At 42.5% G+C, this 19,212-nt stretch overlaps 1 protein-coding gene across 1 annotated transcript in view; it reads left to right on the top strand.

The window, feature by feature from the left end:
• The first annotated feature begins 230 nt into the window (after positions 1-230).
• tnn (tenascin N) overlaps positions 231-19,212 on the top strand; it is a 36,542-nt gene continuing 17,560 nt past the window's right edge. The window contains exons 1-8 of the mRNA XM_083991914.1: positions 231-327; positions 5,536-5,724; positions 10,726-10,926; positions 11,452-11,826; positions 15,913-16,046; positions 16,133-16,262; positions 17,775-17,957; positions 18,318-18,407. Of these exons, the coding sequence (XP_083848040.1) occupies positions 5,538-5,724; positions 10,726-10,926; positions 11,452-11,826; positions 15,913-16,046; positions 16,133-16,262; positions 17,775-17,957; positions 18,318-18,407 (1,300 nt within the window). The 5' untranslated portion in view covers positions 231-327; positions 5,536-5,537. The remainder of the gene's footprint in view (positions 328-5,535; positions 5,725-10,725; positions 10,927-11,451; positions 11,827-15,912; positions 16,047-16,132; positions 16,263-17,774; positions 17,958-18,317; positions 18,408-19,212) is intronic.

The raw sequence follows: 19,212 nt of genomic DNA, 5'->3' as shown, positions 1-19,212 counted from the left end.
ATGGAGGGTGATTAACTCAGGGGGAAAAGAGCTATGCTGTTTCATATCCCTCCTCCTCCCTGTCTCCTTCTCCTTTTTCTTCAATCACTTGAGGACAGTAGACACTCCCAGAGTAACTGCCCATTGGCCTGTAGGCATTTGGGAGAGATTTTAACAATTTAAGAGGGAGGAGTAGAGCAAGTCACTGGCAGTGTAGAGGTCTTTGAATCACTGGGCCTTGCCTGTCAACAGGTGGCAGAGGGAGAAGCTTGGTGACGGGGGTTCAGTCCTTCAGAGAAAAGAGCGAAAGAAGGTAGAGGAGGAGAGCATCTGAGAAAATCCTCAAGGGTAAGTCAACCTTTTTAGATTCATCATTATATACAGTCATTTAAACACTGAATCTGAATGTTTTCATTATTGAATTTTTGAATGTGACTGGGACCTATAGGTGTTTTACATACTCTTACATGCTTTGTTTCTGTATTCTGTTCAATGAGATTTAAAGTCACTAACTCTAAAATGTCTGATCCTGTAATAGACTTAATGGAAGTTGATTTATCATGATAACTGTGGAGACAAAAAAAAACCCACTTTGATGATAAATCTACTTGATCCCAAGGGGACCAATTATGCTTATTGCTTCCCTCTTTATCTTTTTTCACACTACAAATTCCATCTCAGCTATTTCCTGGCTTTTCTTTCCCTCTTCTCACTTTCTTTTTTCCTGCCACCCATCTGCCTTACTCATCTTTCCTTTACTGTCTCTTTTTCTCCTTATCCCTCACTTCTCCTATATGTGTCCTGTCTAAGGCTCCTTTAAGACTTTAATGACGCAGCGTGCATCCATGGCTTTTCACGCTGACTCCGCTGTCAGTTACATGACAGTCGAAACTTAGACCTGACACGTGGAATTCATCAAGTGTCCTGCGACTGAAGCTGTGCTCATGTTAGATCTGGTTTGCATGGCAGCGCTTTGTCTGTGGGAGGCTTGTGAAAATCTTGGTATTGATATGTGATGCCGTTTGAGACAATGAATGAAGTTATGTGAGTGTTTGGTGCTAAGTTCACGAAAACTTAAAAAAAAAAAGTGTTTTGCCGTCTTAGTGAGACAGTAGAAGTACAAAGAAACTGTCATGTCATAAGTTATTTTAACTTTTTTGCTCTATGGAAACATTGTTAAATTTGGATCAAATGTAAGGAAAGTAATAATTTCTATGTTTGGAGATGCTCAGACAATATTACATAAATCAACATGTTTATTTCCCCATTAGGAAAACAGTTCCAGCCTTTAGTGTCTGCAAATGTGTGGCCTATTAGAGTTATGAATTCCTGTTGACGTTCACACTGCATTGTAGATAATCCTAGATTGTCTGCCAACAAAGGTGCCAGCACAAATTTTCCTCTGTGATAATAACATAAATATTTGTATTAAATATGTGCTGGGATGATAGATATTCTCACAGGGCTGTCAATCCAGAAGATTTAGCTTTAATGCTACTGTGCTGGCTCGGGGAATACACAGAAGCCCTCGCAAAATGAACTACAGATGTGGGCCCTCAGCCATGCAAAATGATAGAGAGAGGAAGAGAAGGAGGAAGAGAGAGACAGAGGCAGAGAGACCCTGAGTGGGTGGTTTATAAAAAGTATTCAGATTGCATACATATGTTTTTTATGATGTTTTTTCATTTACCTGCACTGATTGAAAATGACCCCAGGGAACAAGAAAGCTACTAAAAAAACCATTTTTATTATTTCAAATATTAATCGCTACAGAATTTAGGCTGTTTCAATAATGTCCAGGTTGTATTATGTTGTATTATTCTTTTTATTGTTTTCGTCAGTCATTCAGCCTCATTGAAACAGGCGAAAAGTGCTTCTATGGTTCTGATGAAGTTAAGTCCTTATCAAGGTCTCATTGCGGTTTGCACGGCAGCAGGAGGCAGACAGAATCATGAAGATATAAGCTCTGCTCTCAGACGATAATTGCTTTCAGCTTCGTTTTATTCATTTCAGTTTCCCTGCTCAGTCTGCGAGCTGCTGCGAGGGGAAGGAAAAGAGGAAAGGAAAAGAATGCCCGCAAACACAGCAAGTTTGCAACCGCACATAAAGGCATGACCTTGCCTCTCCTCCTTTTCAACCCTCCCCTCTTCTCATCCTCAAGCTTGTTGGTTTGGTCCTATGAGATGCTTCCAGAGTTGAAACCTGGCGAAACACTCGGCCTTTTGTCTGAGGCTTAATGGCTCCCTAGAGAGAACAGGGCAAATGTGCTCTGACTTCTTCTTCGACTGCCGCTCTCTGTCTGTATCTGAATTCCCTATACAAGTTATTTTCTGCAGCTGTTTGTCTAAGTTCTTGTTATCTGTATTGCCCTCCCTTTCTCTTGCTCTCTCAGCCCAATGTTAAGTGCATTCACAGTTTACAAAGTCCTGGGAGTTTAAGGAGATTTTTTGGAAACACAAACAGACGGATAAGCGTCCCTTACAACTTGTCAAGAAGCCTTCAGAGAGAGGAGTCTGTGGATCCAGACAGTATTGTCTCTGTGTGATTAAATTGCTGTTGTTACATCCTGAGGCAAATCCCCCTCATCTCTGTAAGCTATAAATGACAACTTTAACACAGTACACACATGGGCCAAATCCCACACACTCCTTTCTCCCTTATAAAGCAGTGAGCAGTGAGCACACATCACAGGTAGATAACAAACATTTTACAGGCCCATTGACATAGCTCTGTTTTACCATAGAGAGGTTATTGTCAGAGAGGAATTTTTAACAGTGTTTAAGGACATGTTGAATTTTACTTGTGTTGCCCTGAAAGCCAGGTTGAAATGCTATCTGAATGGGCCATGCTGAGTAAGAGCATTCACTGGACTACCGCTCTGGTTTCCCGCTTTATGCTCCGACCAGTGACAGTCCGCCTCTTTACATTATGAATGAGTAGCACGCTGATGCCAAACCAGGGTTCAGCGTCTTCACTGGTTCACTGGAGAAAATCCACTTAATGCGACAAACAATAGTTCAGTTTATAACTATACATCTATAAATCCATCTTTCATAGATGAATCAACCCACTCATATATCCATCAATAATCCTTCTATTTATTTAGTGATGTTAGTAACTCATCCATCCATCCATCCATCCATCCATCCTGGTGTTTATCTGTGTCATCCATCTACTAATATATCTGTCCATTTTTCCATCCAACCATTCCTCTACCTCCACTGTGACTGCACCACTTCCCCCTTTATTTCCCATTTCCTCTCTCCATTAATTCTCCCATCTGTCTCTCTTTCCCACACCAGGACATTCTTAGCAGTCAGTTGTGGCACTCTGCTATGCTTGGAAGGTCACAGCACCATCTCCTCCAAGAGAAATAACAAGAGGGCCTGAAAATGGCGAGCATCAAATAAAACCCTGACAGGGAGCTATAAACATGCTTGTTAAGCATCTGTGTGCGCCAGCGCTCAGTGCCATTCCACATGGCTATAGTGTACTAATGTGGCTAACTGCTAGACTGTCACTGATTCACACACACTCTCTCCATCATTCCCTCTTTTACCTATTCACTCTCTCTCACTCACTTTAGCTCGCTCACCCGCCAGTCTTTGATTTCTATTTCTCTCACTTTCCATTCGTCTCTCTCCATCTCCTTCTCGTAATGTCTCTTTTAACTTCATGTATGGTTTGCCCTCCCAAATCTTGGCCATTGATAAAACACCCACTAAAATCTACATTTTGGTCAAGAAGCACTTTCCTAGTGATGTCATAACTTGGATTTCTTGCCCAGGCACCAGTCTCTGACCTCAAGCTTTTGACTAACCGCCATCAAGCAGGCAGCTAGAATAACCAAGCAAGGTCAAAAGCATTTTGCATTTGGACTGGTTAGAAACAGGTTACGGTAATTACATGTCTATTTGTCTCCAATAAAAAGGACAGGAGTATTTTGAATCAGAGAGCTACTTGAGTACAGCCTGTGCAAATCATCAGAAGTTGAATTCATAAGCCAATGCTTATTTAACTGAAAACAAATTGTGTCCAGTTGAGTGAGTGAAGTAGCTTTTCACCTGAGTTATTGTCAGTACATGGGACCTTTCCGTACCATACAAAGGTCAAGTATTCCCATCATTTAGGATTTCTGCTCAGGATCTCTGTTAATCTGATAATGGTATCATCATGGTGGCTAAAGGATTGGGAGGCTTTAGGTCCACTTGTTGACATTTTAATGTTTTGGCCAATGCTCACACTGTGTCCACTGAGAGTTTTAGTATCTGTTTCTCTCTCTGGACATTTTCTCCTTTTCCATCTGGTTGAATCTTCGCTCAATGAGCAAATGTTTTGATTTTAGGAGTTTGCACTTGGTCTGTTTCTCCTTTTCAAAGCTGCAATGATTCAACAAACATCAGAGTAACGTTTCAAAATTATCAAAATGAAAATAGTAGAAAATAGTTTAGTCAACTTTTATGCAAAGTTTGGCTAAAACACTGAAACAAGGTTTAAGAAGAGAGCTTTGTCTGCTGCGGTTAGTATGTGCAGTGTGGGGTTTTGCAGTGCATGCATGTTCCATAGCATCGTTTCAAACAAATCCAACACATTTATTTAAACATGTAGGCTACTGTACATCACAGTGCAGTTTTCCAGTTGTCAGGCATCACAGTGGGCCCCCAACCCTTTATTACTGAGCTTTCAGTCACTCTATTAGAGGTTTTGTGTTTCCAGAGACCACACAAGCTCAGCACAGTTGGATCAGAAGTTCCTGCTGCCGCTATTTAAACTTTTACACCAGAAAGTTAAATTCAGACCAAAGGACCCCAAAAAAGGCCCAGAAGGTTAAGATGGGCATGCTCTTTTGAAAGCATGTAATTTGGGTTCCCTGGGGAAGCCACTGGAGGTTTTATGTTCACATGACATCACTGTCATTAGACACAATGACATCATCACTGAGGACAGGTCTCTGAAGCTCTGAAACGCCTGACTGAGCACAATTTATGGTTTAGGGCAAAAATATCTCTGGCAAAGTGATGACTGCTCACTTTCTGCTGCCATACTGTGGAATGAGGGTGTAACACACACACACCACATTGACATAATGGTTCAGGTTTGCTGAAATTAAATATACAGCAGCGTGCCCCAATGAATGTAATGTAACTTATGTACCATCCAGACTGTATTTCTGTCCTCAGTTCTCTATAAATTTCTGACTGGAAAGTACAGACTTGACCCTTTTTCAGCCAGAGACTGAAGTCCAGCCAGCCATGACGACAAACATCTACAGTTTCAGTAGTCCGTTACGTGCAAAAGATACAATCAATGCATTGATGTTATTGCATTAAATAACAGATGGGATATATATTTCAGCTCCATGTGTAGCATGGTCTTATGCTACTCCGCCTGACAATCTTGGAAGTGAATTTGATGTGCATTTGTTCTTATTGATGCTTTCTAATGTGTAAGGTGAAAATAACTTTACTAGTGCTCGTACATTTTGGGAAACATGCTCGTGAGGTTATCCACACCCTTGCTGTAACACTAACAATCTGCTCCTATCTTGTCCTTTAGCCATGACCACTAGACTCCTGTGGAGGGCCCTGTGCCTGTTGGCCCTGCTCTGCACTGTCTCACACTCGAGCTCCGCCGACAACCACCCAGCCACAGAGCAGGGAGTCACCTTCAGCCATGTCTATAAAATTGACATCCCAGGGAGCTCCAGTTGTAAACTAGAACACCTGCCCACCCAGGACGAAGCAGGTCATTAAAAGCCTAATACAAATGAGTGAATTAAATTTTTATGGACACAATCAGGAAAGTGTGTATGTGCATGTATTTTCTATGTAGACATACGTTGAGCATGCTGTTGCCCATAAATTGAGAATTTCAAAGGAGGTTAAATCGAAAGCAACTGAACTTAGTTATTTGTCTAGGAAGACGTTTCACCTCTCATCCAAGAGGCTTCATCAGTTCATGTACGCAGCTGACCAGGCTGGGACTGGTCCAACTATCTGGTGTGGAGACTCACTATTTAACCTCTTGTGTGGGCGTTTCACAAGGGTGATGATGTCACTGGTTCCCTTTTGTGCTCCAAGTGCCAACGACAGTAGTTGGAGTGACAGTCGTTGGTGGGAAGTTGGTTTCGACTTCGTTAGTGCCCTATTGTGTTCTAACGACAGTCGTTGGAGTCACTTGCCACTTGTGAACAGTAGTTGTTCTTTGAGGCTAGATTGTTGAGTCTCCTGGGAAGGGATGAAAGGGCAGCATTGTAAATTGGGGATAGGTGGTGTCTCAGACCTCCTCCCCTGTTGAGGGTTGGTTTTTCTACTTTTACAAAAATGGCTTCTTTAACTCCTCTTTCAAACCATCTGTCCTCTCTGTCTAGGATTTGGACATTGCTGTCCTCAAAGGAGTGGGCTTTCTCCTTGAGATGTAAATGAACAGCAGAGTCCAGTCCTGAGGAGTTTGCTCTCCTGTGTTGGGCCATGCGTTTATGCAGTGGTTGTTTTGTTTCTCCAATGTAGAGGTCTTTGCATTCCTCGTTGCATTGGACTGCATACACCAGATTGCTTTTGTGGGTGTGTGGTGTTCTGTCCTTGGGATGTACCAGTCTCTGTCTGAGTGTGTTGCTGGGTTTGAAATACACAGGGATACGGTGTTTGTTAAAGATCCTCCTGAGTTTTTCTGATACTCCAGACACATATGGAATGACTATGTTTTTTCTCTTGTTTTGTCTTTCTTTCTCAACCACTTTGCTGGTTTTCTTTCTGGAAGCAGCTGCAGTTTTCACAAAGGTCCAGTTAGGGTAACCACAAGTTGTGAGGGCGCCTCTCAGGTGCTTGTGTTCTGCCCCTTGGGCCTGTGAGCTGGTGGGCACGTTATCAGCTCTGTGTTGCAAAGTTCTGATAACACCAAGCTTATGTTCCAGAGGGTGGTGAGAGTCGAAAAGTAGATATTGGTCTGTATGTGTGGGTTTTCTGTATACCCCAATGTGGAGGCTCCTGTCCTTTTTCATATGGACGTCACAATCTAAGAAAGGCAGACTATTGTCCTTGACATCCTCTCTGGTGAACTTGATGTTTTTGTCCACTGAGTTAATGTGTTCGGTAAAAGCTTGCACTTCTTTGGTTTTGATTTTAACCCATGTGTCGTCCACATACCTGAACCAGTGGCTCGGTGTTGTTCCTTCAAAGGAGTTTAAAGCCTTGTTCTCTACCTCCTCCATGTACAGATTTGCCACAATAGGGGATACTGGTGAACCCATGGCACAGCCGTGTTTTTGTCTGTAAAATTTGCCGTTGAACTGGAAGTATGTGGTGTTCAGGCATAAATCCAGAAGCTGGCAAATATGTTCGGGTTTGAGTTTTGTTCGGTTTTGCAGGGAGTTGTCTTGTGTGAGTCTTTCCCTTACTGTGGCCGAAGCCTCCATAGTTGGAATACAGGTAAAAAGAGAAGTCACATCGTAGGATACCATCGTGTCATCTGGTTCCATTTGTATGTCCCGGACTTTACCCACAAAGTCTATAGAGTTTTGGATGTGGTGTGGGGTGTTCCCCACCAAAGGAGCCAAGATATTGGCTACGTGTTTGGCTATGTTGTAAGTGACCGAGTTTATGCTGCTGACGATGGGCCTGAGCGGGGACCCTTCTTTATGGATTTTGGGGAGTCCATATAGGCATGGGATTGAATCCTGGGGATAAAGCCGGTAGTATTGTGTTTTGTCAATGACCCCTTCTTTTTGTAATTGTTGTAGACATTCTATCACCTTCTTTTTATAGCCACTGGTCGGGTCTCGTTTCAGAGTTTCATAAGTGTTAGAGTCGCTGAGTAGTGTAGATATCTTAGCCTGGTAGTCAGTTGTATTGAGCACAACTGTGCATCTACCTTTGTCTGCTGGGAGGATTGTAATGTTTTGGTCTTTGCTCAATGCCGTCACTGCTTTCCTCTCCTCAAAGGTGAGGTTAGAGGGGGGGACCTTAGCCTCGGCCACCGCCGCTGACACTTTTAACCTTAGCTGATCTGCCTCAGTTCCGGTTAAGTTGTTTTTCCTTATAGCAGATTCTGTAGCTGTAATCAAATCCACTATAGGTAGCTCTTTCGGTGTCATGGCGAAGTTCAAGCCTTTGGCTAGGACCAACCCTGAGAAAGAGGTCCTAGCCAAAGGCTTGAACTTCGCCATGACACCGAAAGAGCTACCTATAGTGGATTTGATTACAGCTACAGAATCTGCTATAAGGAAAAACAACTTAACCGGAACTGAGGCAGATCAGCTAAGGTTAAAAGTGTCAGCGGCGGTGGCCGAGGCTAAGGTCCCCCCCTCTAACCTCACCTTTGAGGAGAGGAAAGCAGTGACGGCATTGAGCAAAGACCAAAACATTACAATCCTCCCAGCAGACAAAGGTAGATGCACAGTTGTGCTCAATACAACTGACTACCAGGCTAAGATATCTACACTACTCAGCGACTCTAACACTTATGAAACTCTGAAACGAGACCCGACCAGTGGCTATAAAAAGAAGGTGATAGAATGTCTACAACAATTACAAAAAGAAGGGGTCATTGACAAAACACAATACTACCGGCTTTATCCCCAGGATTCAATCCCATGCCTATATGGACTCCCCAAAATCCATAAAGAAGGGTCCCCGCTCAGGCCCATCGTCAGCAGCATAAACTCGGTCACTTACAACATAGCCAAACACGTAGCCAATATCTTGGCTCCTTTGGTGGGGAACACCCCACACCACATCCAAAACTCTATAGACTTTGTGGGTAAAGTCCGGGACATACAAATGGAACCAGATGACACGATGGTATCCTACGATGTGACTTCTCTTTTTACCTGTATTCCAACTATGGAGGCTTCGGCCACAGTAAGGGAAAGACTCACACAAGACAACTCCCTGCAAAACCGAACAAAACTCAAACCCGAACATATTTGCCAGCTTCTGGATTTATGCCTGAACACCACATACTTCCAGTTCAACGGCAAATTTTACAGACAAAAACACGGCTGTGCCATGGGTTCACCAGTATCCCCTATTGTGGCAAATCTGTACATGGAGGAGGTAGAGAACAAGGCTTTAAACTCCTTTGAAGGAACAACACCGAGCCACTGGTTCAGGTATGTGGACGACACATGGGTTAAAATCAAAACCAAAGAAGTGCAAGCTTTTACCGAACACATTAACTCAGTGGACAAAAACATCAAGTTCACCAGAGAGGATGTCAAGGACAATAGTCTGCCTTTCTTAGATTGTGACGTCCATATGAAAAAGGACAGGAGCCTCCACATTGGGGTATACAGAAAACCCACACATACAGACCAATATCTACTTTTCGACTCTCACCACCCTCTGGAACATAAGCTTGGTGTTATCAGAACTTTGCAACACAGAGCTGATAACGTGCCCACCAGCTCACAGGCCCAAGGGGCAGAACACAAGCACCTGAGAGGCGCCCTCACAACTTGTGGTTACCCTAACTGGACCTTTGTGAAAACTGCAGCTGCTTCCAGAAAGAAAACCAGCAAAGTGGTTGAGAAAGAAAGACAAAACAAGAGAAAAAACATAGTCATTCCATATGTGTCTGGAGTATCAGAAAAACTCAGGAGGATCTTTAACAAACACCGTATCCCTGTGTATTTCAAACCCAGCAACACACTCAGACAGAGACTGGTACATCCCAAGGACAGAACACCACACACCCACAAAAGCAATCTGGTGTATGCAGTCCAATGCAACGAGGAATGCAAAGACCTCTACATTGGAGAAACAAAACAACCACTGCATAAACGCATGGCCCAACACAGGAGAGCAAACTCCTCAGGACTGGACTCTGCTGTTCATTTACATCTCAAGGAGAAAGCCCACTCCTTTGAGGACAGCAATGTCCAAATCCTAGACAGAGAGGACAGATGGTTTGAAAGAGGAGTTAAAGAAGCCATTTTTGTAAAAGTAGAAAAACCAACCCTCAACAGGGGAGGAGGTCTGAGACACCACCTATCCCCAATTTACAATGCTGCCCTTTCATCCCTTCCCAGGAGACTCAACAATCTAGCCTCAAAGAACAACTACTGTTCACAAGTGGCAAGTGACTCCAACGACTGTCGTTAGAACACAATAGGGCACTAACGAAGTCGAAACCAACTTCCCACCAACGACTGTCACTCCAACTACTGTCGTTGGCACTTGGAGCACAAAAGGGAACCAGTGACATCATCACCCTTGTGAAACGCCCACACAAGAGGTTAAATAGTGAGTCTCCACACCAGATAGTTGGACCAGTCCCAGCCTGGTCAGCTGCGTACATGAACTGATGAAGCCTCTTGGATGAGAGGTGAAACGTCTTCCTAGACAAATAACTAAGTTCAGTTGCTTTCGATTTAACCTCCTTTGAAATACTATGACCTGGACAAATGAGAATATGCACCGGCTTATAAATTGAGAAGAAAATATTATTTTACCTCTTCTCATGAAATGATTGTGTGACAATGTGATTTATTTTGACAGATAAGGTGTATATCTTATTGATCAATCTCTTCCAAACATATCATTGTAAAAATTAAACCACAATTAACCTTTATAATAATAATAAAAATAGGAATGTGTCTGAAAACAAAATTATTCCAACTTTATGGGCAACCATAGTATAGCATGTTGACTTTTCCACTGGAGACCAATGTTGTTCTTAAATCTGTGACCATTTTGATCAATTGCAGTCTATTTCCCAACTAAAATGTAACTTTGTCCTGTTTCATAGGTCTGCAGACAGAGACCACTACAAATGGGGAGAACGACATCATCTTCAAACACAACATCAGGCTGCAGACGCCCACGTGTGACTGTGGAGAATCTGAAAGTTTCAAGTCTTTGTTGTACAGAGTCAATGGGCTGGAAGAGGAAGTCAACTACCTAAAGACCCAGTGTACTCAAGGCTGTTGTGGAAGAGGTGGTGCTGCAGGTAAGAATGTCACAACCTGAATAGTGAGGGGGCTGACTGACCTGGGATGTCAACTGCTGATGGAAATACTGGAACAAATTATTTTATGACAATGCTGTAATGTCTTAGCCACGACAGCGGAAAAGCGACCAGACTTGCATAGTTTGTTCATTTTAAAACATTTATTTATTGAAATGTGGTGATATCTGATGACCCGCGGCCACTTGTGACGACTCTCTGACCACTCTCTGACCAATCAGCGGTCCGCAATGTTTACACGTCACATTTTAGTACCGCTTCACCCGTTTTGGAACCGCGGCCGAGCAGGTACTAAAAAAATAGTACCGGGTACCAGATTCCAGGTACTTTTACGTAATGGAAATGCAAAAAGGCAGAGTCGAGTTGAGCCGATACCATGTAGTGGAAACGCGGCTTAAGTAATAAAGATGAAGTAATGAGGTCTGCAAGTAATGTCCTTTAAAATTCTGTCTCCCACCTGTAAGATTTATGAAACGAGTGTGACCTTTTTCCTTTCTATTTTTCAAGGTGTGGACACAAGCTGTAGTGGCCACGGTACCTACCAACACGACACCTGCAGCTGCCTCTGCAACCCGGGGTGGGAAGGCCCTGACTGCTCAGTGTCCTCCTGCCCAGACGAGTGCAATGACAACGGCCGATGTGTGGATGGGAAGTGTGTGTGCCATCAGGGCTACACTGGAGACGACTGCAGCCAGCTGCTGTGTCCAGACAATTGCAACGACAAGGGACACTGTGTGGATGGGAAATGTGTGTGTTTCCCACACTTCACCGGTGAGGACTGCAGCATCCAGAAGTGTCCTAATGACTGCATCGGCAACGGCCAGTGCGTTGATGGCCAGTGCATCTGTGAAGAAGGCTTTTATGGGGAGGACTGCTCATTAGGTAAGCTATTCAAATGCTGAATAATGCAAATTCTGCAGAGTATTTTCATTTCATGCATAATAACTCAGTAATGGATTGATATGTCTGTCCATTTAGCCTAAAGGCCTGGACACACCAGAAAGTGGCACAACAATTATAAGTCCTCATATAAATGGTGCTAAAGGCTTGGTGATTAGTGATGTTACATTTGCAAATGATCCGCTTCTCGTCAACGGCTCTTCGGTGCAAGTGAAGGGAACCAAGTCAACTCTGTTCAGCTCTGCTTTTCATTTAGCCCAAATTTCACTACCTGCCCTGACTTCACTCCTCTTTATGAGAACAGAGAGTGAGTCAGTCACAAGAGGTAGGTGTGCTTGAAAAAAAATGAGCCCAACTCCAATGCAGCAGCACTTTGATGTACTTCAGCGATAAAAGCACTGATAAAGCGCAGTGAAATATTTGCAATCAAAAATACCATTAAAATCAGGGTCAGCCATCTCCACTGCCACTTAAAAACACAGCAATGGTGTAATTTCACCACAGTCAGCCAGCCAGTCACTCAGCAGTCGATTTATCGGGCTGGCCTCTAGCTAAAATGGAGCCATAAGATCCAACTCTCTTCAAAGAACCATAATTCCCATCTCCATTTGTGATGTAGGAAGTACTCACACGGCTGTCTGGTGAATTACTGTAGCTGACTCGCACGACAGGGAACACAACCCTCTATTCATGTATGAATATGAGCTTTTTAACCTGACAGTTGTCACTCCGCATAGCAACAACACAACGCCAGCTAAAAGGAGAAGCCTGCTACTGAAGTATCTTGCATCTTTGGGAATCATAAGGATGGAAATGAACGAATCAATAAGAGTTTAGGTGGAATTGTATTTGAACAAACATCTAAATATCTTTACGAAGTGGAGCCGTACTAACAGCACTCCTAAATTTTTCTTCACAATCCCAACTGCATTTCTTCCAACTGACGAACTATGTAGCCTGTATGATGTAATGTACTGCAGCAGAGTCCCTGTTGCTGCTCGATCTGTAACAACTCCTTTAAAGGGAAGTCTACAACAAACAAACAATTTGTAATAAATGGTCAGTTCATTGACACAAGACATTTTCATGATGACCATAGCGACCTACTTCTGTGGAATTCAAAGCATCTCTCCAACAGTTATTTCAGATATAGCAGCTGATGGGGCCCTTCAGTGCACTGACCCCGTGGCCACTGGCAGCATTGGCCTCTGGATGACTTACCACGGGAAAATAAGGGCACCCATCAGTGTTTTGGGCCTTCATCAAGTTTTGACCCCCTGCAGAAGAATCATCATCTTTCCTCCTAAATACACTGCTTGCCAAACCACTATTACTGTACTGCCTCAGGAGCCGAGTACAAAATTGCATTTTATGGCAATTTAAGGCTAGGCGAGCAGAAAGGTGAGCAGCGGCTGCCAGGCATGGACAGTTTAATTCACTGAGTTCACACTTTCAGACTGTGACAGGTTCTAAAGAAATCCAAAATATTCATCTGCAGGTGAATGTCAAAACTGCAGCAGAAGCTTTAAAATATTCTCCTTCAAGTAATAACATCTAGCTACACTTATCTAAGACATTTCTTTAACCGAAAGGACAGAGCGCACACTTTAAAGCAGAGGATTTCTAAGGTTTACTGTGTGTGGATCAACCCAAAAGAACACCCACAGCCGACTTCATGCCCTGAACCGAAGTTGTATAGACTAGAATAGAGCATAAATGGTAGAAGGTCAGCTATGTCAAACCCTTGATGGTGGTTTAGTTTCTTCAGGCTGCGTTTTGCTCCGCGGAGGCAGAGGATAGTTAGAGACAGATCTGCAGTTTCGTGTGTAGGTGCTGTTGAATGCGGTCCAACAATAACAGTGGCACCGTGTCAGAGGAGAAGTCAGGGAGGGAGGGAAAGTGGGAGGTAAGAAAAAAAAAATACATTGTGTTGATTTTAGGTGTAAGTAATAATAGTGGTAATAAGCAGCGGGAGAAGAGGAGCACAGAAGCAAAATAGTGGAGGCGGTCTTTGTTTTTTGTGGCTACTTTCCATTTCAACACCTGGATGATGGATGTCAGTCTGCTCCATGGGTGATGACGGCAACATGACTCCCAAAGTATTCCTTTAGATGGACTGTACATCCAGTATGGTGCCATTCATGGTAATATAGCTTCAATGCAATTTTTTGTATTACTACTATGAAAGGCAGATGTAAGATGGTTTAGAGAATCACGGGTGCCATAACTAAGAAAATATGTTCTTAGCTTAAATTCTTGTCAATCATTTAGGCTACAGGGGAAAGGAGTAACATTTAGTAACCACATCCCATGAGATAATCTGGATGTAATGAATATAATACCTTCTTTAGAGCTACATCAACACATTGCAGGTGCTTTTCATTTTACGTTCTTATCTTGCTCTGTTTGACTGTCTCAAAAAATGTTCCCTTGCTTTTATGGGCGCATTTAAGAGATTGTGTTCAACATAATGGTGCCCTTTGAATTGCCTCAACTCAAAACCATATTTGGCTGCTTTTCTCATGTGAAAAAAGATCCATGTGAAAATATTCTATTTTAAATATTTACAAACGGGGGTGTGAGGGGATATAATAGGACACAGAGGAACAAAGACAGAGAGGTTTATTGAATTCCCATTTAATTTGTCCATAACATAGTTAACATGGATACTTCCTTCGTGCACATTCGCTCCAGATTTACAGTCTTTTCATGTTGTCTCAGCCACATTTTCCTTCTTCAATGGTGTTTTACTCATTTACAATCAAAGGAGACACAAATCACCATTAGTCTTCACTTTTTCCAATCTTAATATGTTAATTTATTCACCCTTCGCTCTTCTGAAATATGATTCGAGGGTAAAGATTGTTGATAGTCGTGCCTCAAGTGGCAACAGGGGGATATGTTCGATGGAAAAGGACTGCAAGATTAGAGGAAAAACATTAAGCTTCCTGTCTTTGCCGTGTGGAGCAGCATCTCAACCTGATGTGAATTCCTTCCCTGCCAAAGTTATGGTTGAATCCTTCACCACCCCATTTCACATTTTTCTTTACTTCTGTTAAATTCACCACCATCTACCATTTATTTCAGTCTTTTTCATACCCACAGAAAGTTTTCTTTATTTGTGGAAAACCAAACTCCCCAACAGTGCTGACTTGCTGTCTCCTGTCTTTTGGCTGCTGTTTTGTTATTGTACTCCCATGTAGTAATATACCTTCTCACCCCCTTTACCATATTTTTTCCATCATCGCCACCGAAGCACTTTGGCTTTGTGTAACCACTGAAAAACAATGTTTCTCTCAATTATTTTTGGCTCAGGTTTGTGAAGAAACCTCAGTGTTTAAAATGTCCATTGTGTTTGCCTGGTTCATGACTCCTCTCCTGTGGTGTAAGACGGACAGGCAGGTGAAACAGAGGGAGAGCTTCAGCTCCCAGGCAGCCACTGGTTTCTGTCACTTGAAGTTCACTTTGTAAGTTGAAACCTGCTTGAGATATGTTATGAGTTCTGAACTCCTGTGCAGTGGACTCTTACAATATTAATTCACATGCTTCTATAACTCCAACCCTTATGAATGAAATGTAAGCAAAAAGTGTATACAACAAGACTCTGCAACTTGCGATTGATTTATAAATAATCATAACTTCTATTGCCTAATCTAAAACATTGTTCATTGATATGTGTTACATACTTTAACTCAAGCTAATTTCAACTCAGCTTGAGCTCATCTTCTTGTTGTAATGCACTGAGCCACTGGTGATAAGACTATCCCTATGCACCATTAAATATACAACATTCAATGTTCTAGGTTGAAGAAAACTTTATTTTCTAAGATTAAGAAAGAAGATGTTTAATACTCTGCATCACGTCCGTGTGTATGTTTGTGTGTTTGTTCATCATCACAATTTAAAATCAAATCTTGAGATTTATAGTTGAGCTATATCCACTTCAAACAAGAAGACAGACCAAAAAAAGAAAGCACATTTACATTTACATGTTACATTCAAATGTTCTACAGCCTTGATTTAACACTCTCTGCCTTTCTCCCTCTTTCACTTTTCTCTCTCTTTCAGTCTTCGGCCCTCAGGGTCTGCGGTTGGTCCGAGTAACTGATGTCTCGCTCCTGGTCGAGTGGGAGTCTGTTCGTGGGGCAGAGTATTACGTTCTGACATATCATCCCAAGGGTGATAAGACTGTCCTGGAGCAGGTAGTGTTTTTTTTGTTCGTATCAATTGGTATGTCAAATAAAGGCTGTAGTGTAGAACTACATTTTTTTTTCAACTTGTGTCACAGGTTCGGATTCCCAACACAGAAAACTCCCACCTCATCACAGGACTGATTCCTGGGGTCACCTACATTGTTCAAGTGTACGCAGTCATCAAAGAAATCCAAAGTGAAGCAGACAAGATAGAGGCTACCACAGGTGAGCTCTAGTAAATCACTGACAGCATTTAACATTTCACTAAATTATTTTTTCACAGTGACATTCATTTCTGGTGAAAAGGAATAGGGCTGTGTGCAACTTGTTGCCTTTTGTTCTGTCTGTGTTTTTTCGAGCAGGGACAGATGTGACCTATTAAAGACCCCTGGAGGCCATGTATGGCCTTCAAGTCTTGGGGATTTAGTTAGACTTTCTGTGGATTAAATGGTCACTGTTGAGGTCAGATGTGAGTACACGTGTGATGAGGCATGAAAACGCTTAAATGCTAAGTTGTTTAAAGTTTAGCAGAAGGAGCTGCAGCCACTTATGATACTAGATTATGAGAAAGATGCTAGTGCAAACCGAGAGGATGTGAGGTCACACATTGTCACGAAATTCAAACACGGACTCAGAGCAGTTACACTTGGACACTCAAATGGCCACATGCTGTTACTTGTGTAAGGTACAAGAGTTTTTTCCTGAACTTGTTTGAACAGATATGTCTCTTACGCAAATACAGTGCTTAAAAGCAATTAACAAGGTAAAGGATGTTATTACTAAGTGTTTCATTAAGCACTGGTTTTTTAACCATTAAATTTAAAGGTAATTACAAGGAAATGAGTCCACGGATGTGTCTAATGGAAATCGAACTTGCTCACAGATGTGGCAGGAGACAGATGTGAAGGGAAAGAGATTACTAGACCGAAATGGTGGGCGTGAGTGGGACAGACAGACAGAGGGAGCGTTTAACTCAAATGTGTGGTTAGCCTGGTTAGCCGTGGAAAACCTCACACAGCATGGCATTCACGTACGGCCATGAGAAAACACACCATCATCTGGCATATGGTTGTGTGCCTAGGAAACAGCATGAAGCAGTCGTTTCACTGGTCACATGGTTTTCAACTTCAAAAGATGATTTACTTCAAAAGAGGGTTTCACTGAATGTTCTTCTGTTTGCGTTCAGAAAACACAATAGCTGACATTTTAAAAACGACTATTTGTTCTGTTCTTTCTTCAACATATGTTGCAAATCCAGGCCATCCCTCCTCTATGCTAATATTCAAAATGTCTGTACAACTATACAAAGTGCATGGAAACCAAAAGTGTTTCTTATCTTTGCCAAATAACCCTTATTGACTGCTGGCTCATTTTTACCATTGAAAACATGTGTTTAAACTTTACCTTGCACTTTTTCCTCACATTTAGTGAACCATGCGGTTACATAGAGACAATAGATAGGCCCCCAAGGTGACTATGGTTTTCAGAATAGCACAAATCTGCATATATCATGTTTGGTTTCGATGTTTTCTAAATGGCCAAAAGGAAAATTCCTGCTTGGCCTCCACCCCAGAAAGGTCACATAACTGGGCTGTAGGGATTCATGGTCTTGTTCAAGGACATGTGGGAGCAGAGCAGGGCAGATGCTTGTGATTACTGTGGCTGTAATACAGGCTTCCCCATTTTTAAGGCTTATGTCTGCTCCACCTTGTTGTCCAACACTTGTATCCTTCCCAGATGTCTCGGCTATTGATGATATCCGAGTTCTTGGCCAGACAGAAGTTTCTATCCAGGTGGACTGGAAGAACCCACCAGCTGAAGTGGATCGCTTCAGGCTCAAACACACTGACCCAGAAGGACAGGAGGAGGAGCTGAGCATACAGATGAGTCAGGAGGCACGCACCAAACACACTATTGTGGGTAGGTCTATAACAGAAAGAACACCATTACTAGTCTATATTTACTTGCTCACAAACAGCAAGTATACACACTCATGCACACATTCAGTATGTGTATGGTAATACACATACTGAAGAGACACTGTGTAAAGTAAAAGCGCAGGATGTCAGAATATAGCACCATGTGTTTATTTTATTTCTTTTTTTAACACAAACATGCATAAGCATAAAGCAGCGGTTCCCAACCATTTTGAGTCTTAAAAATATTACTTTCCATGGGCACCTTATGTTTGGGAATTGCAAGTGTATACTTGAGTATCACAATAGTACAGAATGCAGCTTGTCATGTATATCAGAGTTTAATTCCTGTTTCTTCCTGCAGGTTTGTACCCAGGGACAGAGTACCTGATCTCAGTACAGGCCATCAAAGGAGCAACTGAGGGGAAGGTGTCGTCTGTCACTGGTGCCACAGGTCAGTGTCGACACATCAACATTCATGAGTTGTTTAACTGAATGTGACTGAAGCTATTATCAGTAAACACAGAATGGGTTCAGCTTTCTGAAAACAAACTACTGCTATGCAGAAATTGCGAAATGGGGATTGCGTTTGTGCTGCTGGCCGTGTCTCCATGTGGCTTCAAAATGAACACTTTAAGATGATAGATCGGCCACTTGTGGGAGTGAAAGACATTTCAGAAACGAAGATATCCATATTCCACTTAGTTTTGAATTGGGTGCATCAAAGGCAGCTCTTAGCTCCTGTCAAGCCATCTGTAATTCACCAGTGGTTGAATGCTAATAGGAAAAACACATAATCTGTCACATGCAATACTGACTTACCGTATGATACAACCTGGTATTACCTTCCACACACGGCCAACGATAATAGCATAATGATTACACCCAGCAAGAAGCACAATTACTGGTTTCAGGGCTTGGAATTTACAGTCTAATAATCTGGACAGTTGCTAATGGCTGTGGTTAGCAATGGTCACCTAGGGGAAACATGATACAGACGGGGTGACGACTGCAAGATGCTCTCTGATGGTTGAGGTGAGAGGGTCCATATGGTAATGTTAGACTTTCGCCGTGTGGCACCGAGTTCTGCATATCTGGCTCTGGTCTGGTTTTCAGAACGTGAGGAGGAATTCATTTCGCATATTGCCTTTAACAGCTGGTCTCCATTTAAAAGTTATTATTTAAGTGATTGACGAGTGGTCCGCAACCCCACTCTGGATCTTCAGTTACTCTAATTATTCTGCTCATTTGTGCTTTGT

Source organism: Trachurus trachurus (genome assembly GCF_905171665.1).
Source record: "Trachurus trachurus genome assembly, chromosome: 17".
NCBI classification, from domain to species: domain Eukaryota; kingdom Metazoa; phylum Chordata; class Actinopteri; order Carangiformes; family Carangidae; genus Trachurus; species Trachurus trachurus.
The sequence above is the reverse complement of the archived record's forward strand: the minus strand, read 5'-3'. Positions and strand labels throughout refer to the sequence as shown.